General features: G+C 42.3%; 1 protein-coding gene across 1 annotated transcript in view; it reads left to right on the plus strand.

Moving 5' to 3' along the window:
- Positions 1–203: 203 nt before the first annotated feature.
- phf21ab (PHD finger protein 21Ab) overlaps positions 204–24,007 on the plus strand; it is a gene marked incomplete at its 5' end in the record, with an annotated part of 69,998 nt that continues 46,194 nt past the window's right edge. The window contains 5 exons of the mRNA XM_059651879.1: positions 204–458; positions 4,391–4,480; positions 5,990–6,277; positions 15,683–15,778; positions 18,264–18,315. Coding sequence (XP_059507862.1) covers positions 204–458; positions 4,391–4,480; positions 5,990–6,277; positions 15,683–15,778; positions 18,264–18,315 — 781 coding nt within the window. The remainder of the gene's footprint in view (positions 459–4,390; positions 4,481–5,989; positions 6,278–15,682; positions 15,779–18,263; positions 18,316–24,007) is intronic.

Below are 24,007 nucleotides of genomic sequence, written 5' to 3' on the forward strand. Positions count from 1 at the left end.
TACAAACTCACAATTTTTGTAGCATTATCGTGCTGAACATGTTTATTCTTCTTGAGGTTTTCTTTAGCGTTGCAAGAAAAAATCCTGAAACATCTGATTTAAAATACAGGTTGTAAATACATAAGGCTGAAATATTTCCATATGTCTGTTTTTTTTGTAACAAATAAAATGTAATCTCAATTTTTGTGTACTTTAATTCACAGAAAGCAATAACTGACGCCTCAGTTGTTACCACAAATCAGATTCCACTTTCTCTACTAAAAACAGCGCATGCCATGTCTGCCTCGGCCGTTACACCAAGACCTACCATTGCCATGGTAACGGCTCTAAGCAATCCTCAGAAATCAGTGGTTAATGCGGAGTCACAAAGCGCACCCATCAACCTTCAGATCACCAACAAATTGACAACTCTAGGGACAGACGCTGTGCGAATAATGCCAAAATCAGCTGTACAGTTGGTAAGAAAAACTTCAAAATGCTATCTTTTCTTTTAATGAGTTTCCTCAGTCTTTGTTGTACTCTACCCCTTAAGAATCGGTCATACATTTTTGAGAGTTAATTTTATACAGTGGGTTAATTAGTTAAATTTTAGCAATGATGTGTTTGCTTTTTGGATCTATTGCCAATTATAGATCGTATGAGTAGCATTATCCAATCAAATCATCTTGAACCCAGCCTCAAAAGAGCAATCTCCCTTTTTTTCCGAACCACCAACTCCCCACCTGCATGCTCCAAAATTTTGGCTTTCACAGAGGACATCCTTTTACTGCTGTCTTCCGTTGGGTTGCTGAAATGTTACATAGTTATGTGCTATACCTGTGAACGAACTTGCACTTGAATTGTAACTGTTCAAGCTTACTGCTCACTAAGGATCTTTTACAATGACAGACTTGTGGATTATATTCGAGACTGCTGTTTTTAAAAAAAAAAGTGTTTCTTCAAATTGTCCTTGGAATTTCTTTTCCTCTTCCCTTTGTCTGCCCACGGACTCTGGTTTTGAAGAGAAGAAAACTATAGTGTACAATGCCTTGATGTCATCCATGGACAGTCATTGACATGAAGGAATTTTTGACAAATAATGTAAAAGGACAAAGTTAACCCTGATTCACAACTAATTCAAGTGATGTAAAACAAACTGCGTAATTACTATTAAGTGAAACATTGCCCACCTTTCTGTTCCTTCCATGTAGTCTGATCAATTTTATCTGGTGAAGCTATGCAAAAATGGCAAATACCCTGCTGATCTCTCCAGCCTGTCTCATAATTATGATGCTTTCTGCATCATAGTACAGACACTTGCTGCCCACTCAGAGCCAGTACTGAAATCATTCCTTTTGTCACAAGGAGGATGGAAATATAACATTCACATGTTTTATAACAAAAAGACAGGATAATACTTGGGACAGGAGAGGAATATTGAATATAAGTCAAGGCTTTGATTCAGAGTGTGCGTTTGTGTGAATTATAACAATATACTCTCACTAATGAGCTGTGAAAAGTTGGCATCTTTTCAGTCACTTATTCTTAAAATCATTGCTTCTGTTTTATAGTAGGTATTAGCTTTGCTTCTAATTAATTATTTTTCCAGCTCTTTTTTGGATTAGGTGTTGTAAGCTCTGTTTTTGTTGCTGTAACCTGCTTGCTGTGACTAGGACCACTGCGTTCCTGTCTGGCAGTTCAAACCTTTATTTTTAATAACTCTTGAATTTGTCTGAGTTTAAAATATTTCTCTGGTCCCATATTTTCTTTTACCTTAGTTATTTTACAACTATATTGTCCAGGTTAATTGAAGAATTTATTCTAAAATGAGATACCATTTCCGAAAAAGTCAATTCGCTAGATTTGTTTTCTGATATTTGAATGTGCTTGCCCATAACACGGGGCATGAAATCATTTCCAATTTTGTGATTTAATGTCTTAAACAAATAAGAAACAAAACAAACTTTCTTCCTATCCTTTTGTGGTCAAATAATTGGGAAATGCCCAGAAATTGATTTTTGACAGCACCTTTTATTTGTGAGTTGACAGTTTCACCAGTTGTCATGAATTCAAATTGATCATGTAGGTTTTGATGTCACCCATGAAGTCGCAGCACTCACTGCTGACCTCAGGAAAAAGCTGCCCACAAAGACCATGGACTTCACTTTTCCTAATATGAACTTAATTCGGACATCAACTAGAATTGATCTCTAGCAGTGACAAGGATGTCATCAACGCCAATCAATTATAAATTCTCACACCACAAATTAACAAGTGGATTTTATCAATCATTTTGAATAGTTATAATGTAGCAAAATAAAGATCAGCATTAAGGCAGAAGCTAAATAATAAAGTTTTTTTTGTTCTACTTTAAAAACGTAATGAGGTTTTTTACTGGAAATGGAGAAATTTTACATTTCACAACTGTCGACTTAGTTTTCAGGGACAGAGCGGTTATTCGGAAATAATTATTTCTTAGTATACCATTTGAAACTGAGTTACAGCCCATTCAGCAGGGCATAACATTAAGGGATTTCATAGCGATAAAAAGTAAAATTTGAGTGTTTACATCAATTCGGGATCTCAAATTTTGTAGCAAAACTCTGTTTTGTATAATTGCTCCACTGAAACTGTCTACTGCTGCATGCAAAATATCCCCTTGATATTTGATCCAACCTTGGAAAAGAGGAACACAGTGCCACAGAGATCGCTGTCAGTGGGCAGCTTTTTTCAGTCAGTGGCAAGTGCTGTTGCTTAGCCACTGAGCCCAAAAATCTGGGCCAGAGATTTCTGATTCCTGCAAGGACTTGAGCAGTGTGAAGAGTGAGTCGTCACTGATAGAACCTTAGGAATTCTGAACTTCTCCACTTATCTGTGGATGTCAAGTGCTGCAAGTTACAGTCAATTGCAATGAAGGATGAAGAGAAATGCATTCCATGTTACCATCATTATAGCTGCGACATCTAGACTGTTGTAGTTTTTAACTTCATTTTTTTTAGTACCTTGCATATTTCAGGATTTAATTTCAAAACTATTCAAAAAATATTCTGTTAAAAAGTGTCCCATATAAACAGACCTAGAGAGAAGTAAAATACATTTGAATTAGAAGAATAAAATGAGTATAGATACCTAACAAGACAAGTAAAAGACAAAATAATGACATGGGATTAAATTTTTTTTAAATGATGAAAAGGAAATTTAAAACTTGGTTGGTGCTGGAAGTCATTTGCTGACTGTAAAATTACTAGTCCTGACTTTGAAACTCATATTTGTCACTGAAGCATCTCAAAATTGCATGACAGAGAGAGAGAGAGAGAGAGAGAGAGCAAGAGATAGAGGCCATTCAGGCTGTTTGTCGAGTTTGTCCTAAAATGTTACTTAATTCCCTTTTGAAGGCTGCTATTGAATCTGTACCTACCAATGTATCAGGTAATGCATTCCAAATCCTAACTACCAAAGAGATATTTTCTTCATGCTACCTCTGGCTATTGACCCTTTAACGATTTGAGACAAAGTATTTTTGATTGCTTTAACTAAGCCCGTGGTGATTTTAAGCACTTTCATCAAATCTGCTCTTGTTATTCTTACAACAATGGAGAATTAACCCTAGCCTCTTTGGTGTATCCACTCAACTGTAATTATTCGCTCCTGGAACAGTCCTACTAAGTTATTTTCTGTATCCTCACCAGTGCATTCACACCCTTCCTTAACTGTTATGGTTCAGAGTACCACTGTACCACTGAACACTGTATACTCCACCTAGATCGAATGAGTGTATTCTATATTGTGTGACATGGTTGTGGTTTAACTATAAATGAAAGTGCGTGTATTTATACTGTTCCTTTCACGACCTTCAACAATTTTGAAGCACATCACGGCCAATGACACATAATATTTGGCATTTGTAATGCTGGAAGTGTAGCAGTCATTTGTGTTAAAGATCATATAAACTGTCAGTGACCAAATATTAAATATTACTCAGGACACTTGGGAGAACTTCCTGTCATTCTTTGAATAGTTCATTGAAATCTACTGTGAGAGCAGGCAGACATCATTTGAAAGATGGCACTGCACTGTGCAGTTTGCCTTTGCTAATGGACTGAAGTGCCAGGTCTCTGGAGTTTGGCTATAATCCACCGACTGAAGATTGGAATCACATATTATTGAATTGTGAAGTACTTATTTTTATTTCTTACATTAGTCTTTGTATTTTTCTCTATTTATTAAATAAATGCTTCTCATAGTTTGGAAAGTTTGTGGTTTTACAGTTCAGAAAAGAAAGCACATTGACTTTCTGGAATCTTGGTTGCAAACACAGGTAGTACTAGCATGTATGTATCCAGGGATTTATTCTTGATATGAAGGATTTCTATGAAAGTAGTGTGTAAGAGATGAATGTGTTCAAAATCAGCAGGTGCAGTCTACAAGTTCCCCACCAATCAAGGTTCCTCAGTTCATTCCTCCACCTAGACTGACTCAACGCCCAACGCTCTTACCACAGGTAAATAAGGGTTATAGAAAGGCTGCTATTATTAGTGGTTGCACATTCAAAATGCAGAATTAATGCTGAGTTGTCGACTGAAACATTAAATAGACATGACTCTATGTAGTATGTCAGTGTGCCAAATTTGATGTTTCATACCTGTATTTCAGCGATACTGGTTAGGCCAAGGGCCATATTCCAAGCGTATGATGTGGTATTTAGGAGAAATTTACCATTTCTTTTGTTTTTAATCTTTACTCACATACAAATGAAAATATGGGAAGAGGAACGACCAAATCTACCATTCTGTCAAGAGTTTTATACCAAAAAAGATTGGTATGTAGGTATTAATCCAGAATTAAATCTCAGTTCTGATCTTGCCGCAGCTGTATAGTCAGGGTTTACATAATGCTGCTATTCGTGAGAAGTATTTGGAATATAACTTGAAATAACTCTTGCATATGAGCTGAAGAGGGAAATATCGGAGAAGTGACTCAATCCTGTGTGCTGTTGTGTGGGGGAAAAATATTGTGGATGGTTAATAGGAAATAGAAACAGAAGGTGCTAGATATACTCAGTAAATTTGACAACATCAGTGTGGATAGAAAGACTGTTGTGTTTCAGGACAGTGACCAGATGAAAGGGGATTTGCTTGCTGAAAAATGCTGCCAGATGATGATGATGAGTTCAGCTATGATGCTTTACATGGCTAGATATTCTGATGTCTGCATAGGTTCACAAGTGAAATTTGGTCCCCTGGTGAATTACAGTTTGGCTGTTGGCATATGTGAAACCATAATCCAAATGAGTTAGTCCCTTCAGAAGAGGAATAGGGCAAGGTGACGAATATAAATTTTTGAAAATACTGTGTACATGGTAGGTATTCAACCAATTTTACTTGGTCCTCATTGGTCCTCATGTTGAGATGCTGCTCTTGTAAAGAACTTAATTTTAGAATGCTTTAAGGCTTGGGAAACTGAAACCGTAATTGAACATTGCATATGTTTATTCATAGTGAATGTAAGCAGTACAGTTTTTGAAAGAATCACTGTTTAGTTTGTGAAGATCAGTTGGTAAATACATCTGTCTGACACTCAGCCATTTTTACTAGAAAGACCTCTGGTTCAATCTGCAGCCTTAACTAAACTAGTTACATTTATTAAAAGCTGTTGTAAGAGTGATCTAATTGGTCTCTATTTTTACAGTAAAAGAAGGACAGTGTTGTCTGCGGTTTCAGCTGTCACTATCCTTTGCTGTGTTCAGAAAGTGTAACTGTGGCATTAGGAATGAGCCAAGCAATGGAATGGTTTGAGTTGTGGTAGGCCTTGGCTGTGAAACTCAATATGATGTCATTGCCTGGGCCCACAAATAGAGTTATTACTTGGATGATACTGGACCAGCCAGTTCTGGACAAGAGGACTTGGGTAGTTGTCAGCTTCAGAAAACACTGATGATATTTGGGGTACGGGAGGACAACCAGTTTATTTTGTAACATGCTAAATTGCTCATTGCAACCTAAATTCTCAGGTTCGTCCGAAACCAGTGATGCCAAATAGTATTCCTATTGCACCCGCACCTGTGTTTACGACTTCGCAACTAATCCAGCGACCTGTGATGCTGACAAAATTCACGCCCGCTTCTCAACCATCAGCTGCAAATTCCATACATCAGGCTAGAATTATGAATGGACAACCAACTGCTGTCACCAAAACTTTACCAACTGCACAGCTGACAAGCATTGTCATAGCAACCCCGAGTCCTAAAGTGGTTGGCCCCCAACAGCTGAAGCTCAGCAAAGCAAATCTGGAGAATAAGGTACTAATGCCTCAGTATTTTTCATTCACAAAACCGGCACAGGCTTGTATCTCAGTAAAAATAATCTTTACTGCATTGACCTAGTTATTTTAATAAATGTAGTCGGACTGGTGTGATATACATCTGGGGCAGGTGGGTACTTGAACCAGGATCTTTTGACTCAGGTGGGGACAGTACCACTGTGTCACAAGACCTTTACAGCGTTCAGTTGTGTATTCAAATCCATGTATGGTCATTGATTAAATATTTTTGTCTATGACATTAGAACTTAGACAATAAGAAATATTTGGGGAAATGTTTTAAAGTGTTGGTTTTGAATAGTTGTGACATTGAACCACTCAAACTTCAAATTTCGTGCTGTTACAACATATATATTTCTTGAGTATAAATATGTATATATTGGTTAAATTGTTGGGGCTGTAATCCAGAGGGCTACTGTAATAATCTGTTGTCGCAGCAGCTAATCTGGAATCAAAAAATGCTTACCGTGAAACCAATGGATTGTCATAAAACTTATCTGCCTCATTAATAATACATAAGGAAGAAAGTCTGGTATCCTGCTCTGGCCTGTGTGTGCCTCCAGAAGCAAAGCAATGTCTTTTACTTGTCCTTTGAAGTAGCTTAGCAAGCCCCTCAGTCATGCCAAAATGCCACAGGACGCGCGAGAATCAAGATAGGCACACCACCAATTGATCTGGGAAGCAGACAGAGCCATAGAGGTCCACAGCATGGAAATGGGCCCTTCGGCCCAACTTGCCCATCCCGTTCAGTTTTCACAATTTAAAGTTCCATTTGTCCCTCCATACCTAACCCATCCATGTACCTGACTAAATGTTTCTTAAATTAGATAATTATATTTGCTTCCAGCACTGCCTCTGGCAGGCTGTTTCAGATTGCTCACCGTCCTCTGGACTCTTTTGTATCTCACCCCTCTCACCTTAATCCTATGCCTCTAGTTTCAGCCCCCGGCCCCCAACACCATCACCACCACGACTACGGGGAGAAGCTGTTGGCTATCTACCTTTGTCTATGTCTCTAACAAATTTATATACCTCAATAAGGTTGTCCCTCAGTCTCCTACACTCCAATGGAAAAAGTTCCAGTCTATCCAAACTCACTTTATAACTCAAACCTTCCAGTCCAAGTAGTACCCTAGTAAATATTTTCTGCACTCTTTCTAGTTTAGTAATAGCCTTCCTACAGTAGGGCAACCAGAGCTGCATGCAGTACTCTAAATGTGGCCTCAGCAATGTCTCGTCCAGCTGCACCAAGAGTATCCCATCTGCTATACTCAGTGCTCTGACTGATGAAAGCTACCATGCCGAAAGCTTGCTTCACCGCCCTGTCTACCTGTAACTCCATTTTCAAGGTACTATGAACCTGTGCCCCTGGATTTCTTTGATCTATAACACTCCTCAGAGCCCTACAGGTGGGAAGGCTGCAGAAAGATTTGAACAGTTTAGGAGAGTGGTCCAGGAAATGGCTGAAGAAATTCAACGTGAGCAAATGCGAGGTTTTGCACTTTGGAAAAAAGAATACAGACATGGACTATTTTCTAAATGGTGAGAAAATTCATAAAGCCGAAGTACAAAGGGAGTGCTAGTCCAGGATTCTCTAAAGGTTAACTTGCAGGTTTAGTCCGTGATTAAGAAAGAAAATGTAACGTTGTCGTTAATCTCAAGAGGATTGGAATATAAAAGCAGCGATGTGCTTTTGAGACTTTATAAAGCTCTAGTCAGGCCCCATTTAGAATACTGCATCCAATTTTGGGCCCCTCACCTCAGGAAGGACATGACTGGTGCTGGAGCGTGTCCAGCAGAGATTCACACTGATGATCCCTGGAATGGTAGGCCTGACATATGATGAACGGCTGAGGATCCTGGGATTGTATTCATTAGAGTTTAGAAGGTTGAGGGGAGGTCTAATAGAAACATACAAGATAATGCATGGCTTAGAAAGGGTGGTTGCTGGGAGATTTTCAGTTAGGCGAGGAGACTAGGACCTGTGGGCGCAGCCTTAGAATTAGAGGGGATTAATTTAAAATGGAAATGAGGAGACATTTCTTCAGCCAGAGAGTGGTGGGCCTGTGGAATTCATTGCCACGGAGCACAGTGAAGGCCAGGACATGAAATGTCTTTGAGGCAGAGTTTGATAATTTCTTGATCTCGCAAGGAATTAAGGGCTATGCAGAGACTGCAGGTAAGTGGAGTTGAAATGCCCATCAGCCATGATTAAATGGTGGAGTGGACTCGATAGGCCAAATGGCCTTCCTTCCACTCCCATGTCTTATACTCTTACATAAGACCTGCCTTAACAAAATGCAACTCTTTGCATTTATCTAATTAAGCTCCAGCTGCCATTCCTCAACTCACATGCCCAGTTGATCAAGATCCAGCTGCATTCCCAGATCACCGTCTTCACTGTCCACTATACCACCAATCTTGGTGTTATCCACAAACTTACTAACCGTACCTTCTAAGTTCTTATCTAAACTATTTATGTAAATGACGAACAACAGTGGACCCAATACTGATCCCCGTGGCACACTGCTGGTCACAGGCCTCCATTTTGAAAAACAACCTTCTACCACCCTCTCACACCCACCCTCACCGCAGCTGCTCCTGACCACCCTGCTCCTCTAACTGCCAACGGAACCCCGCCCATGGCCAACGACCTTATCGCTCCGCCTACAGCCAGCAATCCCAGAGAAGACAGGCACACTGAACCCTGCCGCATCTTCACCATCCCCCCCCAGACCTTCCACTGACTGAGGACGAACGGTCAGTCCTAAGCAAGGGGCTCACCTTTGTCCCCCTACAACCACACACCAACGAATACCAGTCACGGTTGGACATAGAACAGTTTTCCCGCCGCCTTCACCTCCATGCCTACTTCTTCAACCGGGAACCTAACCCTCCCTCCACTGACCCCTTCTCCCGCTTCCAACACAAGTCCTCCTCCTGGACACCACCCCCAGGCCTCCTACCTTCCCTCGACCTCTTCATCTCCAACTGCCATCGAGACATTAACCGCCTCAACCTCTCCACCCCTCTCACCCACTCCAACCTCTCCCCTGCAGAACAGGCAGCCCTCCGCTCCAACCCCAACCTCACAATCAAACCCGCAGACAAGGGTGGTGCAGTGGTAGTATGGTGCACTGACCTCTACATCACCGAGGCCAAACGCCAACTCTCCGACACCACCTCCTACCGCCCCCTCGATCATGACCCCACACCGGAGCACCAAACCATCATCTCCAACACCATTCATGATCTCATCACCTCACGGGACCTCCCACCCACAGCCTCCAACCTCATTGTTCCCCAATCCCGCACGGCCCGTTTCTATCTCCTTCCCAAATTCCACAAACCTGCCTGCCTTGGTCGACCCATTGTCTCAGCCTGTTCCTGCCCCACTGAACTCAGCTCCACCTATCTGGACTCCATTTTCTCCCCTTTGGTCCAGGAACTCCCTACCTATGTCCGTGACACCACCCACGCCCTCCACCTCCTCCAGGACTTCCAATTCACTGGCCCCCAACACCTCATTTTCACCATGGACGTCCAGTCCCCATACACCTGTATTCCGCATGCAGATGGCCTCAAGGCCCTCCGCTCCTTCTTGTCCCACAGGCCTGACCAGTCCCCCTCCACCGACACCCTCATCCACCTAGCCGAACTCGTCCTCACCCTCAACAACTTCTCTTTCGATTCCTCCCACTTCCTACAGACAAAGGGGGTGGCCATGGGCACCCGCATGGGCCCCAGCTATGCCTGCCTCTTTGTAGGTTACGTGGAACAGTCCCTCTTCAGCACGTACGCAGGTCCCAAACCCCACCTCTTCCTCTGTTACATTGATGACTGTATCGGCACCGCCTCTTGCTCCCCAGAGGAGCTCGAACAGTTCATCCACTTCACCAACACCCTCCACCCCAACCTTCAGTTCACCTGGGCCATCTCCAGCACATCCCTCACCTTCCTGGACCTCTCAGGCAACCAGCTTGTAACTGATGTCCATTTCAAGCCCACAGCTACCTAGAATACACCTCATCCCACACACCCTCCTGCAAAAATTCCATCCCCTATTCCCAATTCCTCCGCCTCCGCCGCATCTGCTCCCACGATGAGGCATTACACTCCCGCACATCCCTGATGTCCAACTACTTCAGAGACCGCAACTTCCCCCCCACAGTGGTCGAGAACGCCCTTGTCTACGTCTCCCGCATTTCCCGCAACACATCCCTCACACCCCGACCCCGCCACAACCACCCAAAGAGGATCCCCCTCGTTTTCACACACCACCCCACCAACCTCCGGATACAACGCATCATCCTCCAACACTTCCGCCATCTACAATCCGACCCCACCACCCAAGACATTTTTCCATCCCCACCCCTGTCTGCTTTCCGGAGAGACCACTGTCGCCGTGACCCCCATTGTTCGCTCCACACTGCCCTCCAACCCCACCACACCTGGCACCTTCCCCTGCAACCGCAGGAAGTGCTACACTTGCCCCCACACCACCTCCCTCACCCCTATCCCAGGCCCCAAGATGACTTTCCATATTAAGCAGAGGTTGACCTGCACATCTGCCAATGTGGTATACTGTATCCATTGTACCCGGTGTGGCCTCCTCTCGGCAGTGCCACAAGGATGCCACCCGAAGGTTGCAGGAACAGCAACTCCTATTCCGCTTGGGAACCCTGCAGCCCAATGGTATCAATGTGGACTTCACCAGCTTCAAAATCTCCCCTTCCCCCACTGCATCCCTAAACCAGCCCAGTTCGTCCCCTCCCCCCACCGCACCACACAACCAGCCCAGCTCTTCCCCTCCACCCACTGCATCCCAAAACCAGTCCAACCTGTCTCTGCCTCCCTAACCTGTTCTTCCTCTCAGCCATCCCTTCCTCCCACCCCAAGCCGCACCTCCATCTCCTACCTGCTAACCTCATCCCACCTCCTTGACCTGTCTGTCTTCCCTGGACTGACCTATCCCCTCCCTACCTCCCCACCTATACTCTCCTCTCCACCTATCTTCTTTTCTCTCCATCTTCAGTCCACCTCCCCCTCTCTCCCGATTTATTCCAGAACCCTCACCCCATCCCCCTCTGTGATGAAGGGTCTCGGCCCGAAACGTCAGCTTTCGTGTTCCTGAGATGCTGCTGGGCCTGCTGTGTTCATCCAGCCTCACATTTTATTATCTTGGATTCTCCAGCATCTGCAGTTCCCATTATCACCTTCTACCACCACCCTCTGTCTTATACCATCAAATCAATTTTGTATCTAATTGGCGAGTTCTTCCTGGATCCCATTAGATTTAATGTAACTCAGCAACCTATCGTGGTACCTTGTCAAGAGCCTTGCTAAAGCCCATGTCGAAAACATCTATCTGCCTTTTTGGTCATCCCTTCAAAAATAATTCAATGAAATTCATGAACTGACATGCCAGAACCACACCCAGCCCAGTAAGTCATGCCAACACCTCACTGTCATGTGAATTAGTGCCTAATTTGGAATAGCCATCATCTCATAGACTAGTCAAGCAACAACCTGACACTGCAAAATCATATCTTTTCTTTAAATGTCCAAGACTCCCACATCAGCATTCATGCTAAGTGAATGGACCTGTGCACTGTGGCATCAAGGTATTATAGAATCAAGAGGGCGTAACCCAGGGAGGCCTGAACATTGACCTATAGATGTCATGAAAGTCTCATGGCATCAGTCAGAAGTGGACAATAAAGTGTCCTGAATGATGCATTCTCCCTGAGCTAGTTAATCAATACACTTTCCGTGTTGAACTTGAAAGAACCACTGAGGGAGCGTGGGCACACAGATTACTCTGGATAGGAGCCACCAACCACGTTACCTACATTTTTGGCTGAACTGGTTAATTCCTGTGCATGTAAGCGCTGCGCTAGGCCAAAGGCAGTTGCTATGGTAACAAGCATGAGGGAAAGACATTTTTCTCACCAATTTATCTCTCCCAAACACAGCTGCCTGTTACTATAGCTATCCCATTGTCTTTGGTGAGGCAATGCCTGTCTTCACCCATAGGGCACTGTAACTGTGTAGTGTGCCACTGTTACCATGCTAGGTTTAGAACAGGCTTGGTATCTCATAACTGAATGGAGCATCCATGAAACCAACAACACTTTGGATACCTCAAGTGCTACGCGCAGACAAATGCTCCCACAGTCAGTCACATTCAGCTCAGCCTTGGCATTCAGTTCCTTTGCCCACATTTGGTCTCAGACTGTAATGGGTCAGGAGCCAAACAGCTATCTTTGACTGCTGTCCGCATAACCTCGTGCCCTGGCTTAGCCCCTGTTCAACCATTATCACTGAACATGGGGACTGATCCTGGTTCATTGAGAAGTGTAGAAGAGCAAACCAGGAGTAGCACCTGAAATCTGCAACCTGGTAAAACTAGAATCAGGATCACCCGTGGCTAAATAATGGAAGCAGTGTTATACATATAGCAAAGCACTACTTCGCCAAGCAGATCAATATCTGCAATCCAGCGATATGTGGTTGTGCATGGTGATGGGCATGGAAATACTTTAATTGGAGCAGCAGGCTTAATGAATAACACCATCCTCTGGTAATTGTGCACAACACAAGTATAAAAAACAAGATTGAAGCATTGGCAACCATTTTAAGACAGAAATGTCAAGTAAGTGGTCCATCTCGGTTTTCTTATGAGCGCCGCCTCATAATCAAAGTGTCTTCAGCCAATTTAGTTCATCTGTGATGTCAAAAAAATTCTGTGCACACTGAATATAGCAAAAACACTACAATATCCAAACTGCGGCGATTTTAAGAACATCCCCCAAAACTAACGGTTCCTTATTGCAGCTACAGTACTAGCATCTATTTGAGAAGAGTGTAGAGTTGCCCCGGAATGTCCTGTTCATAATGAGCAGGACAAATCAAAACCATTAGTCTACTTTAAAATCACCAACAAGTGATAGATGTCAAAATGTACTTGTTCACCAAAAGGATCCTGACTGGTGCCTACAACTTTGATCCAAACATGGGAAAAGAAGGTGTAGAATTCCAGCTGTGATTTGTCCTTGTTACCAAGTTGGCAATCAACTGTATGTCCTTGAAAAACTAAGTCATTGTGAACTGTGGAAAAAGCCTTTCCTGTATCTGAAAGAGACAACTCAGAAGTGAGATAGCCTGCTCCCTGCACGCATGCAGCACCAACAATACTTAAGAAACCCCATATCAGCCAGTGCAGAACAGCCTGCTCTTCATTACTACCTCCATCTACAGCATTGAACTTTTATTCCCTTTGACATTGCAAAGTGTGCAGTTTAGAAGTGTACTATAGGAACTTACTATGGCTTTTCATAAACGTAGAAACATCAAAGGTAGCAAGAATAGATTGTTTGCCCCTCAGGTCTGCTCTACCATTAAATATGATCAAAGCTGATCATTGATCCCAAGACCGTAATCCCACTGTCCCCCATAATCACCTCCAGAGTCATACAGCTCATCCTTGCTGACCAGGTTTCTCAAACTGAATTAGTCTCACTTGCTTGCATTTGGCCAATATCCCTCTAAACCTTTCCTATTCATGGACTTTTCCAAATGTTGTAGCTGTACCTGCATCTACTACTACGTCTGGCACTTCATTTCATGTACCAGCCACCCTGTCTGTGGAAAACATCGCCCCCTCTTGGTCCCTTTTAAATCTTTCTCATTTCTCCTTAAAATTATACTGTCTAGTTGATGAACTCCCCTGCCCTAGGAAAAAGACACTTACTATTCACCTTTTCAATGCCTGTCAGGATTTTAAAAATCTCTGAGATCACATCTCAACCTACTACTCTCCAGGGGTGGGGGAAGTCCCAGCCTATCCAGCCTCTGCAATTACTCAAACCTTCTAGTACAGGTAACGCCTTTGTAAATCTTTTCTGCACCCTTTCCAATTTAATAATAATCTTCCTATATTAGGGCAACCAGAACTGCACACAGTACTCCAAAAGTACACTCTACTGCCACAGCATGATGACCAGTCTATGCTGTGTCCAATGAAGGCAAGCCTGACAAATGCTCCCTTTATCACCCTGTCTATCTATGATGCCACTTCCAAGAAACTATGTACCTGAACCCCAAGGGGAGGAGGGGAAAAAATTGAAGATTCAGAGAGTGTAACAGCCAAGGGGCATTGAATGAAACTTGCATCACTTTTGAGACCCCAATATCTTCTGGTGTTACTGAAAAAAACCAAGACCCAGAAATCAGGGGGTTTTTAACAAAAAACCAAGGCATCCCAAGCTGTTTACTCATAGGTCTTCAGTAGCCAGTTTGACGCCTCTGCCTTGCAACCTGTCTTCAAAGAAAAAGGATAAAACAGCCTGTTAAAATTACTGGTTCATCACACAATGCTGTTTGACTTCTTTTTAACTTCTGAAAAATTACTTCATGACAGCAAATATAATAAAGTAGTCACGATTGTTCTTGATTTCTAGCAAGAATGTCGACCGCTCAATCTGGCCACATTTCACATTCGGTGGCAAAGCACCTGCCATTCATGCTGGAGCAAGCCTTGCTGAGATTTACTCATCTCTCGTGGGAATTTTACCTCTATTATTATTCAGTTGCACTGCAACTGTGTTCCTTACTGAACATTGTGTACAGTAACTAGTGATTTCTGTTTGTTCAAGCAGCTAATCATATCGAAAGACTTCAATAGATACTAAAATTAAAAACACTTGTTAAAAATGTTTTTGCACACAACAAATTAAAAGATGAAATAGAAGCTAAAATAGTTTGATAAATGCTTCAAAGGATACCCAAAATATATGACTTAAAGTTAAGATCAGTTTGTTGTTCATCAAATTTTATTAATCACATTGCTGTTTAAAACAGCTATATGTGATTGAGCATATTGTAACATGTAAGAAATAATGGCAGGTAAGGAATAAGAAATTTGAAATTATTACTAATTTGTGATTTCTGTCTGTGAGGAGGTCATAGTAGTCTGTGTCAGAATCCCCAAGGACAGACAGCATCTTAAGGATTTGTGCATTAATCTGCATATGTCTGACATTCTGAAGTTGTCAGTTTAACAATTGTTATCCCCTTCTCTGCAAAGTATGGCCCATTTATTTTACTGAAAGATACCAACACACATTTGACAGACAATCGTTATTTGTGATAAGATATCAGATTTCAGTATTTTAGAAAAAAAAATACCGACTTGTACTTTCATCATGGTAACCCATATAGGATTTGCTTCAAATTTGGCTTTCTCATTTGTTGTATTTTAGCTAAGATCCATTTTAGATGATCTGAACCAAAACTTCATGTATCTGAAGTATGCATGTGCTTAAGCTTGTGGAATGTATATTGTTGAAATATTTAGTAACTGAGTTTACTTTTCTATCATTAGACTATCAAACTTCAGGTGGAATGGGAAGAAAGACCAAATGACAGCAGTCCCACGTCACCAGTTCCACCTAAACCCAAGAGAGAGGAGAACCCAGAGGTAATATTAATATTGTTGAAGCAGTTTCTATTTAGTGCCCAGTTTGTTAAAATTATTGCCAATATCTTTTTAAATAAATGATTATTGGTTAATGTTAACATGTGAAACATTTGAGATGTTAGTATAAAGCAACTGGGACTATTAAGAATGCCCGAAAGGATAGTGGAAGCAGAATTAGCAATGAAGCGAACTGGATATATTGTATGGTTGGAAAAGAAAACATTGTGTTGCGCTTTGGGGGAACAACAGGAGGAGTCAATAGAGATGGCAAGAAGTGTAGATGCTGGAGTCGGAGATAACACAGAATGGAACTGGAGGAACACAGCAGGCCACGCAGCATCAGAGGAACAGGAAAGTTGACGTTGTGAGCTGGACCTCTTCTTTGTGCATTTCGGGTTGGGACTTAATAGATCGTTCAAACAAACTATATACAGGCAAGATTGGCAACTCAGTCTGTTTGTGCTATTTGATTCTATGATCCTGCTTGGGCACTTGATGATATGAAGTCAGAATATAGTAGTAGTTTAGCTGCTCAAACAATGAATTGCATTTGATGTATTGAGAGATATTAAGATTGGAACATTGGGAAGCCAGTGAAGAACTGGTGGACATCCTGTGAAATACAGACATGCTGTTGTAAGAAACCATTAGATTTTCAGGAATTGGATTTGGGAGATAGAGTAGGAGTTGGAACACTGGAGAAGGTTGATCCTGTTCTATTGGAAAATGCTCCTAGAAATAAATTTATTGTCGATATTTTTCACGAATCTGTTGGAAACATTGTTTCAGCACTTTGACCATTTTTATAGTGGGACAGCTTTAGTGTGGAAGGGTTATTGATTATCCATCAATAGCAATTTAGTAATTGAAGAAGTATGTACTAAAATGCTTGGAGGTCACTGTACACACTTCATTTTGAGTATGAATTTCAATGTGAGTGCATTTCACAGCACTTCTCCCAATATGAAGTCTTAACTCTGAGCTAGTTAGTTAATTTTAAAAATTAAGATGTTCAGGCAAAATCTGTTAAAATACATGATCAGCAATGCAATTTCTCTTCGATGTAGCACTGTAGCGAAGCTAAGTATGAAGCCGACCCATATTAAGGAGATTGCCAAAGATTTGAAGTCTGAGGAGTGCTTTAAAGAAGGAAAACAATTTAGGAAGGCAGAGATTTGTAGGGAGGAAATTCCAGACCTTGAAGGTGAGGCAACAAAAGATGCAGCAACCATTGATGAACAAGTTATACTTGTGAATACTTAGGAGGCTGAAATTAAAGGATCAAGATATCCCAGGAGAATACAGGGCTGTAGAGAGAGCAAACTCATGGGGAGATTTGAAAACAGGATGAGAATTCTGAATGTAAGATGTTGTGTCACCTGGAGTTGGAGTTGATAATCATGTACAGGTGATAGGGGAACTGGACTTATTGTGAGTTAGATATGGACTTGCAGATGATTTAAAATTTATAAAAGGTAGGATATATGAGATCAGCCAGGAATACATTGAAATAATCTCCAGAGGTGATAAGGGAATGATAGAGTTTCAGCAACCAGTTTGTTGACAGATGAAATCAGGGGGTATTACTGAAGTGGTGATTCTGTCAGGAAGTGGTGTGATGGTAAGGTGGCAAGGTCATCCCTGAATCAAATGTGATTTTGAGGTTGCAAACAGACCAGCTTAATCTTAGACAGTTACAGTGGAGAGAGATAGGGTTGGTAGCTAGGGACATGAGTTTGGATGGGGGTTGAAAATAATAGCTTAGTTCTTCCCAATATTTAATTGGAGAAAATTCCTGCTCATTCAGTACTGTCAGGTGAGCAATCCAATTTTGACAGAGGTAGTGGAGAGGATTGCGGGGTGCTACCTGTATATGTGTGAAAAATAATATTTGTGCCTTTGGTGCTGCGTAGATGAGAACTGGGGGAAGAGCTAAGGATAGATTCTTGAGAGACATTGTGTTAAAGGTTTGGGAGTGTGAAGACAAGGCATTTCAGGTGGTATTCTGGTAAGAATGGAACCAAGTTCAAGCAGACCCATCCAGCTGGATAACAGTGGGGAGATATTGGAGGAGGAGGACGGTAGTCAGCCATGTGAGGCTGCCGACTGGTTGAATAGGACAAGGAGGGGAATGTTTACCTCGACTACAGTCACAAAGGATGGATGTCATTTGTGACTTCTGTGTAAGTATTTTGATTCTGTAGTTGGGTCTCAAACCTGGTGGAGGGAATTAATTAAATAATGGTCTGGGAAAGATCAAAATACACATAAGTCAAGGACTTTGAAGAGGAAAAGTAGTTTACTAGGACAGTGGTCTCCTCAAAATTGAGCAGGAGTAGACAGAGCAGAATGATCTATATTGTTAGAAATAGTGCTGCCCTTCAGAAAATAATGAAAGTTAGGGCATAAATTTCTTATTGAGCAGTATATATTAATTATCATAGCTTTTATTACGTACCATCATTCTTGTTTTATTTTTGTACAGAAAGTTGCTTTTATGGTTTCTCTGGGGTTGGTTACACATGATCACCTCGAAGGTAAGAAATTAGTTTTTGTTCTTTTTGTATCTTAATATTTTGCAGTTTTATCTGGGCGTATCTTTTACACGTCACTCCCAGGAGTAAAGTTGAACATGTGCAACTGCTAGTTAGATTTAGTAAGATCACAATAGGTTGAATCACAGGTGCCTTGCCCACGGTTTTGTATTAAGCAGAGACTTGAGATAGCTAAGCAAGTCGGTGCATAATTTTATTTGCCTACAAATGCATTGTACGTCTAAAGAAATAAAGACACAGTATATATGTGAAAAATGTTTTTCTTCTTCAGCTTGTTCACACTTTACAATGGTCTGGCCTTGTGCAGTAAAAGGCATAAAAAATGCTGAGAGTTAGCTCGGAGAAAAGTAATATTTCTTTATAATCCTTAATTAATGACTTCTCAGTAATCTATTTAATCTTAGTAGCTGTCTTTGGATGAGTTCTCATGTCATCAATGAAGTCAGACCTGTTTTGTGTTTTTGTGTTGTACTGTGAAATTTCTCTATTTTCATGGGTTTTGCAGCTTCAGCCAGGGAAACTGGTGGGTGGTCATTCATTAGATTCGTCAAGGTTTTTCAAGATGACAGTTTTCCTTTTCTCATTTGATGCAGTTTTTCCAATTTTCTGATCTGAAACTCAAATTGTGCAGGTCATCCATGCAAATTTGTTAGATTTGTACTGTATGAGTAGTATCTTAACTTTTTCAAAACTGTATGATTTCTTGGATTTTTCTGTCACATGGAGCAGCAATTTTTTTTTTAGTGCCATCCATGTTGGCACAGACCGTAGCAGCAGAGACCTGTTCCTTGCATCCCTTTTCACCATTACACATTTCATCTTGAAACATCAAATGGCAACCTGGTAACAGATGGTAAAAGTGTCTAGTTTCATCTATGTAGAAAATGTGTCTTGGTGCATTTTTGAGTAGAACATGCATAAAGCTATTTGTAGCCAGCACTGCAGGCTTGCCTCTAATTTTGGGTGAGTGTGGTCTATACACTCTGTTGGCCTAGTCATATGACCAGCATCCACAAATTGGGCTAATCTGGTATTAGCATTCTAGAAGTTCAATTTATTGCAGGCATTCTTCTGTTGTGCTTGGTGTACTGCCAGTGGGTATGACTGATAACGTCATCACAACATAGTCAGTCAGTGTGAGCAACATGCAGTAAACAGCTGAGTCATTCTACAATAAATGGAACAAATCTAAGCTGTACCATCCTGCCATATCATTGTGAATAGTAGTGGACAACTAAACAGCTTCCTGGACGAGGAGGCTCTACAAATAGCATCATTTATGATTCCCAGCTCGTCAGTGCTAAGTATAAGGCCGAAATATCTGCAAACGTTTTCAACCAGAAGCTTCAAGTGAATGATCCATCTCATCCTCCCCGAGGTCCCCAGTATCACAGGTGCCAGTCTTCAGTCAATTTTATTCAGAACACATCAACAAACACCTGAAGGGACAGGATGCTGCAGAAGCTGTGGGTACTGATAACATTTTAGCACTCAGCAAAGATGTGTTCATGGACTAGCTGTGCCTCTTCAGTACAGTTACAATACTGACATGTCCAAGTTATGCAATAGCAGGAAATATTTAATCCAGAGGATTACTTCCCCGTCAGCATTTAGAAAGGGGACGGAAGATATCTTCACAGGTGACATCAAGTGGCATTTGCTTGATAATAATTGATTCAGTGATGCTTGGCATGTGTTGTGCTGGACCCACGCTGCAACTGATCTCTTTTTGCATGTTTGTTTCATTCACGGGCAAAGGAGCTGAACTCTAGAGAATGAGGATAACTGCCCTTGACCCCAAGGCAGCATTTATCTGAGTATGGCATCAAGGAGAATATTCTATGCTGGATGGAATCACGTGTACCATTAAGATGAATGGTTTTATTTGTTGGAGGTTAATCACCTTAGCCACAGAACATCTCTGCAGGAGTTTTTCAACCTGTTTTTCAGCAGCTTCATCAATGACCTTCATTAAAGGGAATGTTTGCTGATGATTGCAAAATATTCAGCATCATTGGTGACCACTCAGATGTTGAAGAAATCTGTGCCCAAATGTAGAAAGATCTGGATAATATTCAGATCTGGGCTGACAAGTGGTAAATAACTTGCATGCCCACAAGTGCCAGGAGACAACCATCTCTAACAGCAGAAAAATTGTCCACTGGTATTCAGTGGGGTCACCATCACTGAATCCCCCACCGTCAATATCCTGGAGGTTACCATTGGCAGAAACTAAACTGGACCAACCGTATAAATAGTGTGATTCGGAGAATGGGTCAGAGATTGGCAATTATGTAGCTTACCCCACCATACTTGCCAAAGCCAGGCCCCCACCTACAAGATAAATATGAGGAGTGCAGGCAAATAATCTCCCCTTGACTGGATTTGTGTAGCTCCAGCAAAACTCAAAAAAGAGCAACAACTACTCCATCTAACACCTTAAATATTCACTCCGTCCGATTGACACACAGCTCTGCTGACCTTTCAAAGTTTTCCTGACCAACAACTGCATGATAATGCCAAAACTGGGAGAACTGTCTGACCGAATTAGTCAAACAACAGCATTGTGTTGTTACGGAATCATACCTTGGTGTCTCAGATGTAACCATAAACGTCACCGTCATTGGATATGTCTAACCAGAGCATGCCCAGCAGAGATGGTGGCACCATGGAATACTATCAGGAGGGGATTGCCTTGGGAATATTCAACATTGACTCCAAATACCATTGTGTCTCATGGCATCAGGTCAGGCAAGAAAACCTTCTGCTGTTTGCCATGTATCGCCTTCGCTTGGAGGATAACTTCATGCTGAACAATACTTGAAGGAAGCGCTGAGGGTGGCGTGACGCAGGAAGTACTCTGGGTGTGGAAATTTAAATGCCCACCACCAAGAATGGCTTGGCAGCAGAATTACTCATTGAGCTGGTTGGGTCTGCGGCATCTAATGAGAGAACCAGCAAGAAGGGAAAAATAACACTTGACCTCATCTTCACCAGTTTGCCTGCCGCAGATGCATCTGATCATATCCGTGTCAGTAAGAATGATCAGCAAACAGTCCTTGTGGAGACCAAGTTCTGCCTTTATATTCTGTTGTGTGGCTCTGTCACCATATTTCATAGAAACTGTAGAGTGCAGAAGGCGGCTGGTCAGCCCATCGAGTCTCACCAACCCTCTGAAGACATCCCACCCAGACCCCTACCGTAACCCATAACCCCATATTTACCATGGTCAATCCACCAAGCCTACACATTCCTGCACACTATATGGACAATTTTCACCATAGTCAATCCACCTAACCTACACATATTTGGACTACAGGAAACTGGAGCACCTGGAAGAAACCCACGCAGAAAATGTGCAAACTCAACACAGTCACCCAAGCGCTGGGAAGCAGCAGTGCTAACCACTCTGCCACCATGTGCCAGAATTCAAACATATCTAGCAACTCAAGACTGGGCATCCATGATGCGCCATGGACCATCACTAGCAGCAGAATTGTTTTCCAGCATAAGATTCAAACTTAGGGTCTAGCATATCCCCATTCTACCATTGCCATCAAGTCAGGGGATCAATCCTGATTCAATTAAGAATTCAGGAGGGCACGTCAGGAGCAGCACCAGGCAAACCTAAAAATGAGGTGTCAACCTCGTGAAGCTATAAACCAGAAGTATTCATGTGCCAAGTAGCAAATGATAGACAGAGCTAAGTGATTCTACAACCAAAAGATCAAATCTAAACTCTGCAGTCCTACATGCAGTTGTAAGTAGTAGTGGGCGGTGAAACAAATCACTTTAGGCGGAGGTTCCACAAATATCTTCCTGCTCAATGTTTGGAGAGTCCAGCATGTCACTGTAAAACATATTGTTGTGAATGCTTCAGCCATCTTTAGGCAGAAGTGCTATGCCCAAATGCAACAAAACCTGGAAAATATCCAGGCTTTGGATGAAAAGTGGTAAGTAACACTCGTGTCATACAAATATCAGACGGCGATCATCTTTAATAAGAGACAATCTAACCACCGCCCCTTGACATTCAGCAGTGTTACCATCAATGAATTATTCATTATGAGCATCCTGGGGTTACTGTTGATGAGAAACTGAATTGGACTTGCTATAAATAGAGATTACCAAAGCCACATCAGAGGCAAACAATGCTGTAATGAAGGACTCCTGCAATAGGGTCACCTGTTTCCCCAAAGCCTGTCCACTACCAAGGTACAAGACAGGAGTGATGCAGATCTAACAACACTCAAGAAGCTTGATGCCATCCAGGACAAAGCAGCCTGCTTGATCAGCACCACATCCATAAGCATTCAGTCCCTCTGCCACTGGCATTCAGTAGTAGTTGTCATAGTAGTGGTAGTTGTATGTGCTATCTATAACATGATAGGAGTTAATCAATGCTCCTTAGCAGCCTTCCAAACATGGAAACATTTCCATCTCGAAGGATAACAGCAGGAGATACATGGGAGAGTCACCACCAGTATGCTTCCTTGCTGGTCAGTCACCATTCTGAATGGAAATAAAATGTTGTTTCTTCACTGTCATTAGGTCAACATGGTGGTTCTCCCTCCCATAGGGCATGCAGGTCAACTGAAAGCAAATGCACTGCAGGCGTTCAAGAAGGCAGCTGACCACCAGCTTCACAAGGGCGTCTAAAAGCAGGCAATAAATGCCGAACCAAAGCTCTTTTTGAATGGTAGAGCCATGAGTAAATAAAACCAAGGTGGTAGCATGTACCGTCTACAAAGCGCGCTGCAGTAATTCTGCAAAGCTCCTTCAACAGCACCTTACACACCATAGCCTCCACCGCCTAGAAGGACAAGTGCAGCAGGTACACGGGAGCACCACCTCCTGCATGTTCCCTTCTGAGCCTGGAAGCCCTAATGTTACCTGGATTCATTATTCCTGGAAGCAGGCAGTTACGCTTCTTAGCTTTTCTGACATGGTCAGAGGTCAGGGACAGGATGGGGCGTGACTCCAGATGAGGGGTCTCGGAGGACAACATTGCAAGGAGTTTCAGCGATAGCAATTGTCCAATGAGTTTGAAATTTTCTCAGTTTGTTTGGATAAGAGTGAGGACTATGAAATAAATGAGTGAAATGATCATGGCACCATGGCACAGTGAGCCAAAAAGCCAAAATATAATGGTAGTAAGACAATGTGGTCTGGGTGATTTACACTGTTCATTGCAGCAAAGAGCGAGAGTCCAGGTTGCTATGTTACAGTATGGAGCTGGAGGAACACAGCAGGTCAAGCTGTGAATCGGGATGAAGGGTGTAAACCTGAAACGTCGCCTTTCCCACACCTCTGTTGCTGCCTGACATGCTGTGTTCCTCCAGCTCTGTACAGTATTGATTCTGACTCCAGCATCTGCAGTTCTTGCTATCTCCAGGCTATTGTGCTGTCAGCTTTCAGGTATTTGCTCTGGGCTGGAGAAGAACTTGCAGTGGATTAGGGAGGATCCAATTGTAGTGCACTATTGCAGAGGTAGAAATGAAAAAAAGAGGTTCTGCATCGGCAGAATGAGGAGCTAGAGTCTGGATAAGAATCTCTGCCTCCCTCCCTACCACATGGACACTCATTTTGCTCCCTCTCCTGATGTGCATATAGTTAGTCTTAGTGTGAAAGTTAGGGAGGTCAGGCAGTAAACACAAAAAATACAGTTGGTACA

Source organism: Stegostoma tigrinum, chromosome 17, assembly GCF_030684315.1.
Source record: "Stegostoma tigrinum isolate sSteTig4 chromosome 17, sSteTig4.hap1, whole genome shotgun sequence".
Taxonomy (NCBI): Eukaryota; Metazoa; Chordata; class Chondrichthyes; order Orectolobiformes; family Stegostomatidae; genus Stegostoma; species Stegostoma tigrinum.